At 41.9% G+C, this 18,804-nt stretch overlaps 2 protein-coding genes across 6 annotated transcripts in view; one reads left to right on the forward strand and one right to left on the reverse strand.

Annotated features, from left to right (window-relative positions):
* Positions 1–18,804, forward strand: part of CYFIP1 (cytoplasmic FMR1 interacting protein 1) — a 90,443-nt gene that overhangs the window by 61,038 nt on the left and 10,601 nt on the right. For all 5 annotated transcript variants that reach the window (XM_068417704.1, XM_068417723.1, XM_068417714.1 and 2 more), the window contains 2 exons: positions 11,812–11,955; positions 13,299–13,389. In XM_068417704.1, coding sequence (XP_068273805.1) covers positions 11,812–11,955; positions 13,299–13,389 — 235 coding nt within the window. The remainder of the gene's footprint in view (positions 1–11,811; positions 11,956–13,298; positions 13,390–18,804) is intronic.
* Positions 4,909–5,573, reverse strand: LOC137660660 (fibronectin type III domain-containing protein 9-like). Its single transcript, XM_068395625.1, is given in 2 exon segments — positions 4,909–5,471; positions 5,474–5,573. Coding segments are annotated over 2 exon segments (663 nt in total).

The following is an 18,804-nucleotide window of genomic DNA, read 5'->3' on the forward strand; positions in this document are numbered from 1 at the left end:
TGCTAAGTCGTGGGCAACGGGAGAGGTGCCTGAGGACTAGAGGAAAGCGAATGTCACTCCAGTCTTCAAAAAGGGCAAGAAGGAGGACCCAGGTAACTATAGACCGGTCAGCCTCACCTCCATCCCCGGAAAGGTGATGGAACAACTTGTCCTTGGTGCTGTCTCTAGGCACATCAAGGACAGGGGGATCATTAGGGGCACTCAGCATGGCTTCACCAAGGGGAAGGTCATGCTCAAACCAACTTGATAGCCTTTTATGAGGATGTAACCCGGTGGATAGATGATGGTAAAGCTGTGGATGTGGTCTATCTCGATTTCAGTAAAGCGTTTGACACCGGTCTCCCACAGCATCCTCGCAGCTAAACTGAGGAAGTGTGGTCTGGATGATCGGGTAGTGAGGTGGATTGTGAACTGGCTGAAGGAAAGAAGCCAGAGAGTGGTGGTCAATGGGACAGAGTCCAGCTGGAGGCCTGTGTCTAGCGGAGTCCCTCAAGGGTCGGTACTGGGACGCAGTTCTATTCAATATATTCATTAATGACTTGGATGAGGGAATAGAGTGCACTGTCAGCAAGTTCGCTGATGACACAAAACTGGGAGGAGTGGCTGATGTGCCGGAAGGCTGCGCAGCCATTCAGAGAGACCTGGACAGGCTGGAGAGTTGGGCGGTGAGAAACTTAATGAAATATAACAAGGGCAAGTGTAGAGTCCTGCATCTGGGCAAGAACAACCCCATGTACCAGTACAAGTTGGGGCAGAGCTGTTGGAGACCAGCGTAGGGGAAAGGGACCTGGGGGTCCTAGTGGACAACAGGATGACCATGAGCCAGCAGTGTGCCCTTGTGGCCAAGAAGGCCAATGGCATCCTGGGGTGTATTAGAAGGGGTGTGGTTAGCAGGTCGAGAGAGGTTCTCCTCCCCCTCTACTCTGCCCTGGTGAGGCCGCATCTGGAATATTGTGTCCAGTTGTGGGCCCCTCAGTTCAAGAAGACAGGGAACTGCTAGAGAGAGTCCAGCGCAGAGCCACGAAGATGATTAAGGGAGTGGAACATCTCCCTTATGAGGAGAGGCTGAGGGAGCTGGGTCTCTTTAGCTTAGAGAAGAGGAGACTGAGGGGTGACCTCATTAATGTTTATAAATATGTAAAGGGCAAGTGTCATGAGGATGGAGCCAGGCTCTTCTCAGTGACATCCCTTGACAGGACAAGGGGCAATGGTGCAAGCTGGAAACACAGGAGGTTCCACATAAATATGAGGAAAAACTTCTTTACGGTGAGGGTGACCGAACACTGGAACAGGCTGCCCAGAGAGGTTGTGGAGTCTCCTTCTCTGGAGACATTCAAAACCCGCCTGGACGCGTTCCTGTGTGATATGGTCTAGGGAATCCTGCTCCGGCAGGGGGATTGGACTAGATGATCTTTTGAGGTCCCTTCCAATCCCTAACATTCTGTGATTCTGTGATTCTTTGTACATCTAAGAAAGAGTCTCCTGGGGATTTGAAACTAACTTTGCACATTAATGAAGTACCTGGTTTTATAGAGGTGGTGTAGACAAGAATTTAAGAGCTTCCTTTCTGGCTTATACAACATTTTCCAAAGATTTTCATGTTTGTATATCTGCTGCATTTTGTAGATGCTAACTCATTTGTTTTGTGAAAAAAGACCCCTTTGGAAAATACTCCTCAATGTGAATATAATGGCTTTTATCTACTGCTGGTGCACAAATTAACATCAGTTTGCGCTATGTTGCATCTTGCTATCAGTTTAGTAATCACTTAGAATGTTTGCCCCTTACTAGATCACTGTTAAAACTGGACAGTGAACTACCAAAACACGGAATTGCTAGAATGAACCTGAATGAATCTGTAATAAAACTTTCTGAGCAAGAGAGAAAGTATTGTGTAGCTCTGTGAGTGTGTGATGACATGAGTTCTTCAAAACTAGTGCCAAAGTCAGATGACACTCCTTATGCATTGCTCATTTGCAACCGGTGTGAGATTGTCCATTGCTCATGAGGTGATATAAATGTTTATCTAAGTAGTGCACAGTAAACTCCTTGGGTGGAATGGTTTTATATTTGGATGAGGTAAATCCCATTCCTGGGAGCACTTCCATGGTAGCTCCTTGCCTTCTCAATCCATATATACATGTGTCTTTTTGTATATATGTGTTTGTGTATAAATAACAAAATTCAGTAGGTGAATTGCCTCAAAAACGGCTTTAAGACTGAACTGCTCCTTGTTCTCAATATGGTAATATATGTGTGTATAACATATAAATACCATGTAAATGTGTATGTATTGGGCTGCCTTAAAACCCACATAAAGAAACAGATGCAGAAAAAGTACAAAGGTTTTCAAAGGCCCAAGGGTGTTGGCAAAGATGAGAATATATGTCTCTTGGCTCCATCCCTTTAACATTAAAATGATCTTTTCTGTCTTTGATGAAATCCTGGTCAGAGAAGTGTTACTATTAATTTGATTACAAGATAGTTTTAAAAGCATTTTTTCTGTCCCAGCTACCAGCCACACATTTTTGGCAGTAAACCTGTAATGTTGGCTTCATGCGCTGAAGAGATTTTTTCAGTGTTTGTTTCATGAAACACCTTCATTTGAAAACAGTAATAAACTGTTGTCATCTTCACAGTTTATTTAAGACTGGTGTGTAAGACAAAGAAAAACATGTATCAGCTGGAGGAAATGCTGTGTAGGGAGTGGAGAACACGTTATTGCTAACTTAACACAATGAAGACGCTTTTTGAAGTGTTTTCTAAAAGTAATGCTCGCCCCCATTCCGCACCACGTTTCTGTGTGTCGTACCTATCCTAGTAGTAAAGACGACGCATCAACATGCCAGCTTGTGTCTTCCAAGAATATGCGAGTTGACGTCTTTCACAAGTTGTGGGAAACTTTGTCAAAATACGGTAGCTGAAAAGACCCGCTGCCTGCTGTGAAATATTCGGCGGGCACTCTCTTGACGAAATTGTACACCACCTCGGCTTCCAGGGCACGGTGGAAAGGGATGGCAGCTGCCCAGCCAGCAGTTCTCCAGCCTTTACTGGTACAATGAGCTGTGTCAACAGGAGCTGACTTAATGCGTATGTGGCCAACCGTATCCTGGGCTGCATCAAAAGCAGTGTGGCCAACAGGTCGAGGGAGGTGATTCTGCCCCTCTACTTTGCTCTCATGAGACCCCACCTGGAGTACTGTGTTCAGCTCTGGGGCCCCCAACATGGAGCTGTTGGAACGAGTCCAGAGGAGGGCCACGAAGATGATGAGAGGGCTGGAGAACCTATCCTGTGAAGACAGGCTGAGAGAGTTGGGGCTCTTCAGCCTGGAGAAGAGAAGGCTCCGTGGAGACCTTCTAGCAGCCTTCCAGTACCTGAAGGGGGCCTACAGGAAAGCTGGAGAGGGGCTTTTTACAAGGGCATGTAGTGATAGGATGAGGGGGGAATGGTTTTAAACTGCAAGAGGGTAGATTTAGCTTAGATATTAGGAAGAAATTCTTTCCTGTTAAGGTGGTGAGACACTGGAACAGGTTGCCCAGAGATGTTGTGGATGCCCCCTCCCTGGCAGCGTTTAAGGCCAGGTTGGATGAGGCTTTGAGCAACCTGATCTAGTGGAAAGGTGTCCCTGCCTGTGTCAGGTGGTTTGGAACTAGATGATCTTTAAGGTTGCTTCCAACCCAAACCGTTCTATGATTCTATGTTTCTATCAATAGCAGTTTTAAATGCCTGCAGTCATGGTGTGTCTTAATTTTTAGAAATACCATATTATACAGCAATACTAAGATTTATTATGTTTTATGGAACACAAGTGGACTTAAGATTTAAAACAGGGTAACTTATACACGTAAGCCAGACAAGACGCGCCATGTTGTGAGGGTGAACAGATTTCTGTCCAAAGGGCCTTTCTTGGCACTTTGCCGTGAAGTTCAAGGCAGAGTGAGATAATCAGCAGATTTGATTGTTACAAAAATAAAATGTGTTTTGGCACATTTTTACTTCCTTGCCCCTTGGTTACACAAGACTGCTCTGTGGTTGGATAGAAATTTGAAGTTGGTGAATAAGTTTTATCATTAAAACTGAAAGGGAAAGAGAGAAGGAAAGGCCAGGAGTTGCTTCTGTGAACTTTGTTTCCTTTACAGGGAGTCACTTGCCCATGGAGCAGAAGGTAGCTTGTGGGTGCAGAAGAGAGCAAAATACGATAACCCAGGATATTTCCGTAGTTTTATTAGAAGTGTCCTTACAGAGTCGCTATCTTGCTTATGTTTTTAGAGCGAGGGGAAATTTCAAAGACAGGCAGAAGTATGCCATTAAAATCCTGGTGAGTTTAGCTTACACGCTGAGGCTGACCTCCTTCCGATGGGAACTATCGAGAGTACCGTGGTCGGCGAAGTGCGTAGTCGGAGTGTAGTACTTTGTAGTGTGTAGTTTGAGAAGCAGTCGGGATTGGGGGGGTAAAACTCACCGTGGCAAACCACTGCACTCGGGGTGTATGTTCCAGTTGCCTGTACTGTAGCAGTCTGGGTTGGCATCTGAAAGCTTCTACTCAGTTTTAATTTATGCTAGTTAAAAAAAAAAATCTCTTTGTCACTTTTGATTCATTTTTATATTTCTTTGCTGTTTTAGACTAAAGAAAAGCAACCAAAAAATCCCCTCAAAATGTAAACCAATTATTTGCTACATGCTTCATTTTTAAATAACGGGGTGTGGCTGAAGTGCTCACTTCTTGGGAGTCTGAACCTTTGCCTCTGAGTACCTCTGTTGGAAAGCGATGTGACACTGGAGGTACAGCCGGGAGAGCTGCGGTGAGCAGTCAGAGCTCCCCGTTGTGAGCGCCAACAATGCACGCGACGCGTTTGAAGCAGTTGGGATGTCATATATAGTAAAAATCTCATCCCTGATAAATGGTTTCTAATTTATAGCAGAGCACCATCCTGTTGTTGGCACTCGTTCCCGGCTTTGGAAGTCAGAGGGCTCCTTGCATGCTGAGGGATTCTCTATGATTGTGGCCAGCTGGATGCTACCTGGGTACTTTTCCTCCGTGTCCTGCATCATTTGACTCTGCCTGCTGAGCTCCTCCGAGGCGTACGCCACGCTTTTGGTCCACACCTTCCCATGGTCTTGTTCGGAGGTCCCGTTTCGCCTTTGCAAACGCTCGCTTCTCCTGCGACAGAGGAGCTGCAGGCAGCCGTAGAGGAGGATTGCCACAATGATGAGGAGCAGGATGCTGCTGGCGAGCCAGATGCCCAGTGCCAGCTCTTTCTTGGTGTTGCTTGTGGATGCCAGGTCTCGTTCCAGCGTGTTAAAAACTCTGCACTGGTCGCTGGAGGGGTTGGCAGACTGGCAGGTCACACACACGATGTACGTCGTTAAGGGAGTTAGGTTTTCAACAACAAAGGAGGAGCGACTGGTAGGCACCCTCTCTTCCTTCTGAAAGCTCTTCCTCGAGTAACTTGATAGCATGCTGTTCCAGTTGGGTGGTACATGACGCTGTAAAAGCTGTCGGTACAACTGGCCATTTTTGGCCAAATTACCATTGCAGTGTTTCCTGTGATGTTTTGGACGGTTATTCCCATCGGGATGTTGCTCGGGTGGTTTTTTCTCTCACGATGTTGATCTCGCTGTGGAAAGGGGAGATGTTGGTTTCCCAGGGAGTTAACTGAGAAGCTGCAGCATTGGGGATGTCGTGTGGATCTTAATCGTAGTGCTCTGTAATTTAGGAAAGGAGTTTATTAGGAAACTATGCTCTTATTGTTGGTACTGCTGTGTCAAAGTGAGAGTTGGCAGTTCATAAAGTTTGGAGAATTTTAAACTGTGTACTTTTTTCCCAAGTGAAAGGCTAGATGTATGCTTATAGAAATTCAACCGGAGCTGCTGCCTGGTGATCCAGGTGATCAGTTGTATCTTGTCTCCATGAGAGATGGTGTGTTCTGCAGAATTTGCAGTTGAGGAACCACTTGCTTTCACAGTTTTTTTTCAGATGACTCTGAGCTCGCAACGGGGAACGAGGGGAAGCTGGCCCTCAGCGTCCCGTTCAAAATTCGCCTCTATGTCAACTTTGGTGTACACACTGCCTATGCATTTGGGACAGTCCCTACAATAAGGTCACTGGATATTTTTGTCTTAAGGAATTTTTGGTTAGGTAAGATGAAGGGAAACAAAACCTCTTCAAGGCTATAAAGGGGAGAGGTGAATATGCTTTGTATTTCTGAAATATATACCCCTCCCACAGGGAAAAACAAACGACCAGAAGTTTACACAGATGTATTAATAAATGTCTCTCTCCTTTAGAGCAATGCTGGAGTATTCTTTTTAATAGAACAAACTTTTCTAATAGGGAAAAAGCTTAATATTTACATAATTTTATGTTATGAGTCAAACTCTCATGGAAGTAAATGGCATTGAATTCTAAATTGAATTGAACCACTGTCTGGTTTGGCATTAAACTAAAAATTGACAGATTGACCATCCAACTAATTAACTCTACCTGTCACACAAAATAGTTGCCCAATGAGTACGTTGATAAGTGGGGTTTGGGGGTTTTTTTGTTTATTTTTAAAGGAAGAAATTCAGCGTTTGATTTTCTCTGTAGTCTGAGTATCTTGCATTTTATTTTACTTATTTAGTATTTTCTGAAATCTTAAAGCTTGCTTTTGTGAGCAATGAATTTTCTTACGTTAAGTGGCAAGTGAGGGGTGGCAGGAGTGGATCTTGAGGGATAAATTTCTCTACCATCTTGATTTTTGCCTGTCACAGTCAATTGAAAAACGAAACAGTACATGGAAACATCACCAGATATTATTTTGTCTCCAATATAATTTTACATTAGCTTCTTTACTCACTGATACTCTCAATTTTTTGCTGGTGAGTTAGCACATCTATAGCCACTGCTAGAGCAGCGGCTGCAATGATGGTACATTGATGGCATCAGAATCACAATATTTAATGTTGATGCTAGTCAGCCTCTTGGAAAAGCCTTCTCAAGCTAGGCTTAGTTGGTGAAATACCATATGCACTATAGCATGCCTTTTGGATAAATAGTGGTTTTTAAGAAAATAATTGATACTCTTTTCTGTGCTGATTGGATGTAATTCCATAGTCTTTCTGCCCTGAACTAATACACCTCCTCATAATAAAACTAACATTAGAAAACCTGCCAATATTTTGAGATTCTGAGTTTGTGTTACCACTGTAAATAGTGTAAGGAAAACATCTATTTAATCAATTTAATCTCATTATCTTTTAGTTTAATAGTCAGTTTCTAGTGGCACTCACGTGAAAGTTTTTTCCACTGTGGAAGTTTCTTACTTTTTTAATGAACATTAATGCCTACGACAATGAAACACTGTGTTTCATTGTTTATGACTTCATTATAAAAATTAATTTTTTTATGATCAGGTTTCAGATGTTAAGTCTCCTGGCTAAACAACAATGGACTATTAAAAATTCTCCCGATGAAGAAAGCTTATAAGATTTAATCATAACATATTCTGAAATTATTCTGTAATACTTTTATTGTATTTTATATTAGGTAGGAGGCTGGCAAAATATATATTATTTTAGTGGGATTTTGATAGTTACATCAATAGTAAGAATTCTGTGACTGTTTATGAAAATTGTTGCTCGAGGCTTTTGGATTATACTTATTGGGAAGTGGGAAGAAAAAGATGTATGTTTATTTTCATTACAATGTAAAATCATAGATGTGACTGATCTGGGTAGATGCTGCCGTTCTAATCGTGTGGTAAGTGCACCCTTTTTTGATACAGCAACAGTATAAAGGAAGTGAGTTTGCTATCAAATAAACTTATTAGACAGACACATTTTGGCATCTACCCAACTTGTGCAGATACTAAAATCAGGCATATTATTAAGATCTGAGCTTTTACTTGCTCATTTGTCTTCTCTTTTAGCTGGTAGATCTCAATTGCTTAAAATTATAATTTGTTTTTTATAGAACACTTCCTAACACAGTTTAGAAACAATAGTTTCATCCCCACAGCATTTTGTAAGTAGAATGTTTGGATTTTAATTAAATAACAATAATAGATTTCTATTGTTACAAAACATCAGTTATTAGAAGACACATAATTACTGGCATGTAAATGTTTGGAAAACCCATTTGATGTTTTGTAGATTATAAAGTCAGTACTTACCGTCACTTCCTGATGGAAATTTCAGAACAGAATTCTCATACGGTGATGCTGCTGCGAAAATGACATAAACACTAAATTTTCTGTATCCTTTTTCACAGGAGTTATTTCCTGCCTGATCTCTGCTTGCCAGTTTGCTTTTTCTTCCCCTCAGATTCCCTGGACTGAATTCTCATTGCTTGGTGCTTTCAATTTTTTTCTCCGACGCTGCTGGTGGCATGGTTTCTTTGTCTCTTCCACTTAAATTCGTGCAAGAGCACGTCTTGTCTAAAGGTGCTGTTGCCTTGCTTTTCAAAGAACGTACAGGAGAAGAAAAAATGTCTTTTTCCCTCCTGTCTTGCTTCCCTCCCCTTGGACAGTGTACTGCCTGAACATCCCTGTTATATGCTCTTGTGCCTGTAGCAGTGATGCTGTGAGTGATTAATGTTAGCACTTTGATGACATCAGCAACTAGCAACTCTCTCTCTCCCCCCTTTTAGTTAACTTAAGTAGGGGAGGGAGCAAGCATAGCTTAAAAAAAAGAAGAGCTCCCTCTCTCTTTCCTTCCCTTCCTTCCCCCCAACTTTATTAGTGGCTTCTTCCCAAAGGATTTTTATACTTTCGTGCATCGTGGGGTGGAAGTGGCAGTGGCGTGTGATGGTGTTTTCTAAATCCCTTTTCACAGTTTATAAAGCTCTGCTAATCCAGCGTTTACAGGTGGACCATTGTAGGTACTTCCCCATGAGGGTTACATTAAAGAAAGGTGTATTTTTAGATGGGCTGGCTTCTTATTGTTATGTATTGGTGAGTTTTTGTATATTGAAACAATGTTTTTAGGGCTTGCTTTTCTATGACAAATTTCTGCTGTGTGAAGAGGAGTTCCCTCCCCTTAACCTCACGGCAATAAAATGCTTTAACTTAGTGGAGTAAAATTCTCCTTGCGCTAGAGCCGAGATAGTTTGGACACATTTATTGTGGAGACCCACCTGACTGGAAACATCAAAAGCAAAAGGTGAAATCTCACCTTTTAGGGACAACAGTATAAATGCTTAGTGTATCGGGACATTCATCTGCACGTATTTTCTTAAGGTTTTACCGGTTCTCTCCCCTGTTGATGCCCCAGACCCCTTTTCTGTAAGCAGAGCACTATGCAAACGCCTGTGTTGTACTAGAGGGACCCGGTGGGGTCTGTTTGAAGTTCAGCCTTTTAGCCAGCTCTGATCTAATATCAGGACTGTGACATGTATTAGGAGTCTAATAATTAGCCAAGTGTCTATTTTAGTTTGCGTTCACAGAAAAGATGGCTGAGTATTAGGAAACAGCTCTCGTCCACAAAATCAACACAAGCCCACGGTCCTTAGAACAGAGCTTCCCAGACTGACGGACGGCTCAGGCCAGGGGACCCTCCAGAGCAGGGTGACCTGCAGCAGGTTGCTCCAGGGGTGTGTCGAGTCTTGAACATCTCCGAGGACAGAGACTCCATAGCCTCTCTGTTCGACTGCCCTCACAGTTGTGATGTTTTTTTCTGATGTTTAAATGTTTCCTGTTTGTGCCTTTGTCCTGTCACTGGGCACTGCTGAGCAGAGTTGGCTCCATCATCTTTACTCCCCCCATCAGTTACTTGTGCATGTGGATGTGATCCCCCTGAGCCTTCTCTTCTCCAGGCTAAACAGTCCCAGCTCTCTCAGCCTTTCCTCATGGAAAAGGTGCTCCAGTCCCTTAATCATCTTTGAGGCCCACTGCTGGACTCTCCTATACGTCTCTCCTGTACTGGGGAGCCCATCACTGGACCCAGCACTCCAGGTATGTGTCACCTGTGTTGAGTAGAGGGGACGGATCACTTCCCTCGACCTGCTGGCACTGCTCTGCCTGATGCAGCCTCACTTGCTGTTGGCCACCTTTGCTGTGAGGATATACTGCTGGCTCATGGTCAGCTTCTGGTTCACCAGGACCCTCAAGATAAGAAAACCAAAAAACCCCCAAAACCCACAATATAGCTGTCTTGCTGTATAGTTTCTTCACACAGATGGAGACAGAAGTTCAGGCATGTAAGAAATACAACTGAACCTTTAAGTAAATTTCAGTACTGGCAACTTCTTGAATTTTCACATTGCGGAAATCAATTGCTGGTTATAACTTTCTATGGTTGTTGAAGCACGATAAAATTTACATAATTTTCTATGTGTGTGTGTTTTAATAACATATGCAAAGTTTCTCACTTAGGTCAGGAGTTGCCTGATTCAGAAAGCTGGGTTTGGATCTCTAGCTCTCTCTTGTTATGACCTAGATGGTCTCTTCTGGGCCTGTGCTTTTGTGTGTTTCTTTCATAATGCAACAATTTTTGACCGATGAGGGTTTGTGAAGTACATCTGAGGCATCCACAAGAGGTAGCCAAGAAGTGTTAACCTGTTGCCAAATTTACATTTGCTATATGTCAGTCTAGAATCAAATTTTTAAATTTCAAAGTCCAGAGTTCAAAACATGTTGGAAACTACGGTTTATATAGAGATACACAGCATAAATAAAAATGTGTATCTTCTATCCTGATCTCTTCTAAAGATGATTTATAAGTCCTTTTCTTTTATGAGACTAAAATCCTCCAAGAGCTTGGTAGAGTTTCCTGACTTGAATTCCTAGTAGTTTCTTTGTGCAATGCCACGTATTACAGTATCTGGTATAGACTTGCATGGATAACTGGAACAGGATCTGCATTGGAGGGAAGGTCAATGTTCTTCCTGGATACTGGTGAAGGAAAAATTTCTGTTACAGCTGATGTGTGTGGCGTTGATAGTCTTAACAGTATGTTGTCTTTCATGCATCTATTAGAGAGAATGAAAACTGCAGAAAAGAAAAGGAAACACAACAGAAGCTTCTACAAGAAAGGTTGACAAGATTCCCTTTTAAAATTAAATTTCAGGACATTAGAAGAACAACCCACTTACAGAAGTGGAGGATGTTAAGTTAGCTAACTCCCCTTTGATCCACAGCTTCAGCAAACAGTTCCTAAATCCTTATGCAGCATCAGTCTGTGCAGTTGTGTTCGCTTTGGAGAAATAGCCATTAATATGGCAAAGCACCTGATCCTATTTATACAACTCTGGAATAATTTCCATGAGGTTACATCCCAGACTTAGATTTGCTTTGATCTTGTGTACAGCTAAGGGATTTGAAGAGAGATCCTTATTAATTAGTTGCAGGGAGCAGTAACTGCAGAAAGCTGTTTTTTTGTAGTTGAGTCCTCAGAGACTTAAAACACCTATTATGAACTGAAAATTGAAGTAACTTCTTTCAAGATGTTTTGTACATAAAATGGACAATATAGGAATTGAAGCTGTGCTTTAAATTCAGAGATCTGAACATTGGCATTGGCTACTCTTATCCTTTTATACCTGTGTACATAGAAAAATATGAAAGATGAAATATTCATGGCTTTATAAGTGATAAGTGGAAGATGCCTGGTAAAAAAAAAGTGTTTACGAGTTTTTCTTGCTAATATAGAGATTTTGGTTGGAATTCCTGCCTTATGAAAGGGAAGCTTTGTATTTTAACTTCCTGGAGAGAAAGTAAGATACAAAGTTATTATTTTATTTTTAATATGCTTTGAAATGCTGTTTAAATGAGATCATTATAAAGATGCAGTCAGCTGAAATTGTCATTAATCATATCTGTTTTCTCACTTTAGGCATTGAATCTGGCATATTCCAGTATCTACAGCAACTACAGGAATTTTGTTGGTCCTCCTCACTTTAAAGTCATCTGTAGACTGCTTGGGTATCAGGGTATTGCTGTGGTGATGGAGGAGTTGCTGAAAGTTGTCAAGAGCCTGGTATGCAAATTGTCTTTCATTTTCTGCTATTCCAAATGTCTTCTGATAGGAAATGTCTCAAGAAAAACAAAGTCCAAGTAGGATCTCAGATAAAACTAATTAAAATGTTACTTCCATTGAAGTTCAGTATAAGCTGTGTTTGAGAGCACTCAATGTATTGTGAAAGCAATAGATGATGTCCCTTGGTAGCCTGAGCAGTTTTTTGAAAACCTTGGATTCTGCATTGGAGATGAACTTAATTTGTGGAGACCTATGCTGTTGGGTCCTGGGTAAACTCTAGGAAAGTATGACTGTTTCAAATTAATTGATTTTAACTTAACAGATTATGCTCTAAATTCACTTTCTTGATATGTTTTGAGAAGAGGTGGAGTGTGCTTTCTGCCTTGCCTAACTTTAGGGCTTTCATTAGTAACTTCATTAACAGATGACGCCTTAATAAGAAGGAAGGTTTAATCTCTGTGCTTGATCTAGCAGTGGATAGCTTCAAGCCTATTTAAAAGAGTGCTTAGACCAGATGTTGAAGACGTTATCCATACAGCCTGGGGATCTTGTGTTGGAAAGGGCCTTTTCTGTAACTAGGAGGAGGGTGAGGGGCTGGCTGTTTGCTATATTATTAGTATCTGTATATACAGTCCTAATGCATTGCAGTTAAATTTAAGCCAAAAAATGGTCAAAGCGTTGGTTTGTTGGTTTGCGGGGATTTTTTTTTCAATTATTTATTTAAGTGGTAAATTGTCTCAATTCATTAAAGGTAGCATTGAACGCTTAGGTATTTATAAAGGAGGTTAAAAGGCCTGAGAGGAGGTACCCTGCTAACGCCTAATGCAGATGCTCAGGTGTAGAGAGACAGGTATGAGATAGTGGGAGGAAGGAAGACTGACTGTAGGCTGGGACTGTGTCTTAACTGGTATGGACTGTAGGCTGGGACTGTGTCTTAACTGGCATGTCCAGAACAGCCAGTTTGAGCTGTTGCAGACATACCTAATGCTAAGGATTTTTCTGTTGTTGCTTTTGAAAGCATTCAGGTGCAACTTTGTTAACCAAAGATCTAAAAGTTGGTTAGACAATAGAGACAGTCTGCAAGAGAACAGATTTCCTCTTTTTTACCTTCCTGGCCTTAGCTGGTGTGCCACTTTTCCTGTAGCAAAAGGTGGCTAATGCCATATGACGGAATGTGCAACTGTAGTCATTTGAAAGAGTTGCCGTTTTGAAGATGATGAGTGACAGAACTAAATGCAAGGGTTTTAGAGCTTGTTCAATTCATGAGTAGTTCGAAGCGATTTGTTGTGAAGTTTCTTAGTTCAATAACACTGACATGTTTACACACATCTGTTTTCTTCTAGTTACAAGGGACGATTCTTCAGTATGTCAAGACCCTAATGGAAGTGATGCCTAAGATCTGTAGGTTACCAAGACATGAGTATGGTTCTCCAGGTTAGTTCATGTTTGGTGTTACCATAGTAGCCTTAATAAGATGATACTAAGCACTGTCTTCTGGATCATGTGTACCTCTCTCTTTCCCTCCCTCTCTTCTCTGTCCCAATAATCAGCACTTAGTCATTTTTTTTTCATAGCAAGAATCATTGAATGCTGGGCTTTCTGAAAGTACTTAATAAAATTTTAAGACTTCTATGCTTAGGGCAAAAAAAAGGATGACAGTCTGTATATAGACAGACTTATGACTTAATTTATCTTGAGCTGGGATGTTCACAATACTTTCTAGTCCTTCTCATAAGCGTGTTGAGCTTTTCCCTCTGCAAGTTAGCCTCTCACACTTGTTCTGTTTAAATGTCTAATTTAGATAACCCTGATTCTCAGGAAAAGCCTCTATTCCCTCTTCCTTTGCCCTTATTAAATGTAAGATAAAAGGAGTGCTACTGCTGAGAGGCAAACTGGTCCTGCCAGAATAGTTATGTGCGGGGTGCATCTTAGCCACTTAACAGGAGGTGTGACAGTCGCAGAAGAAGAAATTACTTTGAAAGCTGCTTGCCACTATGGAGAAATAATTGGCTAATTAGTATTTATCACATTGTTCACTGAAATTCTGAAACTGCTTTCCCCCCCCTTCAAAATATTCCTCCTCCGCAACTTCTAATTAACACAAATTAATCCTTCCATGTGCCACCCACCTCTTGAGTATATCTTTATTTTTCCAGAGTCACTTAGGTTTATTAAATACCACTCCAACTGGAATGAGGTTGTTTTTTGCTGCTTCCCACAGCTTGCTTGACGCTCATTATCAATGTTAAACGAAATTGAGGACTTACTAAGTGTTTCCTTCCTGTTTTTCTCCCTGGAGCGTAGAAATGGATGAATCATGGTGGTTAGCAGCATAAAAATAATCTGTCTGAGGTTTTTAGCCACTCATTAAGGTCTGACTGCACAAGCAGTAGGTATTCTCAAATATAGATTATGCATCCACCAGGGTCTGCGATGCTGCAGGTGACATTAGGAAGCTCATAGTCTCTTGCCAAAAATCCTCACCTGTAAGGAGTAAGTATTTGGCAGGAGCTGCCCAAGGACTTAAGCAGAAACTTTCCCTTTAGGTTAAAAGGCAATCTATCCAATAGGAAAAGCAAAACTTTACTTGTGCAATGGTAGCCTTCACAGGATTGATTAAAACATTTAAAAATCCTTCATCACTTTCCTGTTGATTAAAACATTTTAAAAACCTTCATCACTTTCCTGTTTTGTAGAGATCACAAACTGCTTTGACCTCATATTTACTCTTGCAATAGAAATCCCCTATGTTTAGATGCCTACTGTACCGGGAGATCAGAGTAACTCTTGGTGTTACGATGGAAGATCATACCAACTAGAATTGGACTGGATCTCAAAACCCTTGCCTGATTCTGTGCTCCTTCACTGCCCCTGTTCCTAACAGGTTTTCTCTTGGCACGTGTGTTTTTCCTGTTCTGAACTATTTCAAGCAGTGGACACTTACGAACTTCCTGGAGAGTCCCTTCCAAGAAATGGCAGAGATGGCCTTTGTGGCACTGTCAAGCCACCTCTCCCTTCCCTTTCAAAGACACTAGACAGAAAATGTGTGTGTAAGCTCAGGGCACCTCCATCCCTCTCTCACATCACAGAAGAATCACGTTGCACTCTCTGGCACCTCTGCATCATGGAGCTGTCTGCCCTTGGAGCAGCTCTGACTCATAAAGGAAAATGTTCTCTGCGATGGGGACGTGCTGTAGATTTTAGCCCTCATCTGGTATCTTGAGAGGAACTGCCAGATTGTTGAAGGGCAGGCTGAAACTGTGCTGAATTCGAATCCCAGTCCTCTCCTTTCTGTGCTAAATTCTTCTCTGTAGCAGTCTTTGCCACACCTTGTTTACTTGGTTCACCACAGAAGATGCAAGCTAATACACACCAACTGTTGTCTGTTCCCTCCTCTGCCTCAGAAAGCTTCCTGCAGAAGTTAGCAATTGTAGTAGTAAATCTGGGTGTTATGGAGCGTGTCTGTATGCTGCTTCTATTCTTTCATACCGAATAATTTCTTTATAATTGGCACAACCTACACATACAGACCAAAACTGTGATTCTGATCTACAGATTAAATATGTAGATTCTCATCTGTCATGATGTAATATGCATTTATCAATTCACGATTAATTTCCTGAGTCCATTCTCCATATGCAAAGCGATTTAAGTATGCTCAGTAAGTAAGCCTCTAGCTATTTCACGCACTTCAGACTTTTCATTTGGAGAGCTTTGTTTGGACTCTGTTGATTGCAATTCCTTGAGCCCTACAAAATCAGCCCTCTAGACTTGTGGATTTCTAAACACTGATCTGTTCCTGCTAAAAGGAGCAGGGTACAGACAGTGGCATCAGAGTTCTTCAGGACTCCTGTTCGCCAATGGGTTTGTTTCCATAGGAACAGTCTAAAACAGTGGGGAACTTGCTCATGTTGTAGTCATAAAAATATTTGTCTAAAAATACATTAAGCATGAAGATTTTTAAAGGGGCATTTTAAAATCACTAAAGCTCTTAAAGGAATATTGGCCTGGAAGAGTTTAAACTTGAAATTTCATCTTGGAGGTAACATTTTCTTCTGCTGTTTTTCTAGTATTTGAATACGGCATTCCTGCTTTTGATAAATGAGTATTTCATGTCCTGCCACTCTGAAGTGTCATTGGACACAATGAGGAAAGCAGTTTTTCAGGTCTGCTGTGAGATGAGGCTTAGATTTTTGTTGCTGGTATATCACCCCTCCAAAATAAAGGGTTTTTTTTAAAAAAAATTGATAAGCTTAGCAAGATATAAACTTGATGAGAAAGTAGCCTAATTGTGTATTTTTTCCTAAGTATAGCATTTGCATGTTTCTTCTTGGAAAAAAAAAAAAAAATCAGGGAAACAAAACACCCAAAGCTGGTGTGGGGCAAAACACTCATTACACCAGACCATGATCCCTTGAAATCCCATGTGTTCGCACGGCAGTTTGGGGAAGCCTCCCAAGTGCCCCGTGCTGCTGGCTGCTGTGTTCCAGTCTCTCCCTGGGCTGATTGTGCTGCTGGCAACACCTTCTGAGCTGCTTCAGTACAGTAACCTGGCAAAAAACAGTCTTCCACCCCTCCTTTTTCTGCAATATTTCAGGTCAGGGTCTAATGTGCACTTGAAGCCCAGAAGGCCAACTGTATCTTGGGCTGCATCAAAAGCAGCGTGGCCAACAGGTCGAGGGAGGTGATTCTGCCCCTTTACTCCTCTCTCGTGAGACCCTACCTGGAGTACTGTGTCCAGCTCTGGGGCCACCAACATAAGAAAGACATGGAGCTGTTGGAGCGGGTCCAGAGGAGGACCACAAAGATGATCAGAGGGCTGGAGCACCTCTGCTATGAAGACAGGCTGAGAGAGTTGGGGCTATTCAGCCTGAAGAAGAGAAGGCTCCGTGGAGACCTTCTAGCAGCCTTCCAGTACCTGAAGGTGGCCTACAGGAAAGCTGGAGAGGGACTTTTTACAAGGGCAAGTAGTGATAGGACAAGGGGGGAACAGTTTTAAACTGCAAGAGGGTAGATTTAGCTTAGATATTAGGAAGAAATTCTTTACTGTGAGGGTGGTGAGACACTGGAACAGGTTGCCCAGGGAAGTTGTGAATGCCCCCTCCCTGGCAGTGTTTAAGGCCAGGTTGGATGGGGCTTTAAGCAACCTGATCTAGTGGAAGGTGTTCCTGCCTGTGGCAGGGGGGTTGGAACTAGATGATCTTTAAGGTCCCTTCCAACCCAAACCATTCTATGATTCTATGATTCTAATAGGAACTGGAGCTAGGCTGGGCCGGGAAGCCTGGTGGAGGGCAGTAGTGGCTCAAGGCTGCTGGGGAAGCATCGCCTGGGGCACAGCAGAAGGGCTGGCAATGATTCCCATTATCCCAGGTTTTTGACCAAACTTGGATGAGTAGGAAAGTAGGTTAATTTCTTGGTGGGGGCATGATGGCTTGAGTCCTTGTGGGGAAGAATGTGAAGGGAATTTATTCATAGGTTTTCCTGGAACCTCTTCATTGGAGAAAGATTTGGGAGGGAATCACAGACTATTTGAAAGAATTTGGGGGCAACCCAAATCACCTAGATGATGACAAAAGGGCAGTAAGGACTCATTAGATATGCAGAACAACAGGAGACTTCTTTCTAGCAAAATAAACACAGTGCACAGGCTCCATGATCGTAATTCCCAGATACGTGTATATGCTTAAACCTTAAGAACATTTTTGTTGAAAGGAATGGCATGACTGCTGATATGCAGAGTTAGTGATGCCTCTTGTGAACCAAAGAAGTATTTGTAGCTAGAATTTGAAGGTCTGTATGAAAGTGAATGTAAATAAACTAAAGGTCATTATAGCACCCAGTTTCTTGGGAGCAGTTTTGCTGTTGCAGATTAGCAGATTTTACTTGACAATAGTCAAGTCAGTACTCTGCAGAAAATAACCCAAAACACAACTAGACCAAGAATTATATTCAAGATCTAGTTTGTTGTTAGTCAGCAATTCAGTTCTAGAATTAATAGCTAATTTTTGTCCTAATCTCTTAGGTACCAGAATTGTTACAAGCTCTGGAACGTGTTTGGTTTGAGTCTGTAGGTGTGAATTGAGATTGTTGTATAGAAAATGAAAGGTGAGCAAAGTGAAGATATCCAACCAGCTTTGCGTTGCATGTGTTGATTTGGTCTGACTTCCTAAATTAATTAGTGTACAGAATGCACAGCTGAAACTTGGCATCTGCTGTTTGAGTGTTGTTGAGATAGGATTTTGGAAGCAGAGATGGAACCTAATCCTTTACTAATCTTCTGTACTTTACTGGATCTATTTTATATCAACAGCCTTTGCTTCTGCTGAGATCTGTGTAAATCAGAAACTGGGATTATAAAATGGATTACTATGACACCTAATGTCATCCCATCTGCAGGAATAGAGGGGTTTAATTAAAATTACTTTCTTGGAGAGCAGGGGCAAAACCCCTTGATTCATTTGCCTTGCAGAATGCTGTGTAGATATATAACTAATTCTCTAACTTATGCATTGTACCCACAAATAAAATCAGGGGAATCAGGAAGGTTGCATGCAGTTAAGTGAAATTAACTTTCCTAAGACACTTGTTCTTTTTGCAGGGCTTCAGTATGCATGCATAGTCTTTCATAAAAATACAGTTCTGTGTGCTGTACAGTGTAAGGATGTGTAATCGGGAATGCCATTGCTCAAACATTCATGGAAACATGATGATGTATTTCTGCCACAGGACTCCAGTGGGGAGCAGATTGTGCTTTCAGTGTCATTTCTGTTGCATCAAAAATAGCCTGTGTAGCTCTGTAAACTTACGTCTGTTTTGCCGGTAAATGGCCCTTCATCTAAGGGGAAGGCA

The sequence above is a fragment of the Nyctibius grandis genome, chromosome 2 (genome assembly GCF_013368605.1).
Source record: "Nyctibius grandis isolate bNycGra1 chromosome 2, bNycGra1.pri, whole genome shotgun sequence".
NCBI lineage: Eukaryota > Metazoa > Chordata > Aves > Nyctibiiformes > Nyctibiidae > Nyctibius > Nyctibius grandis.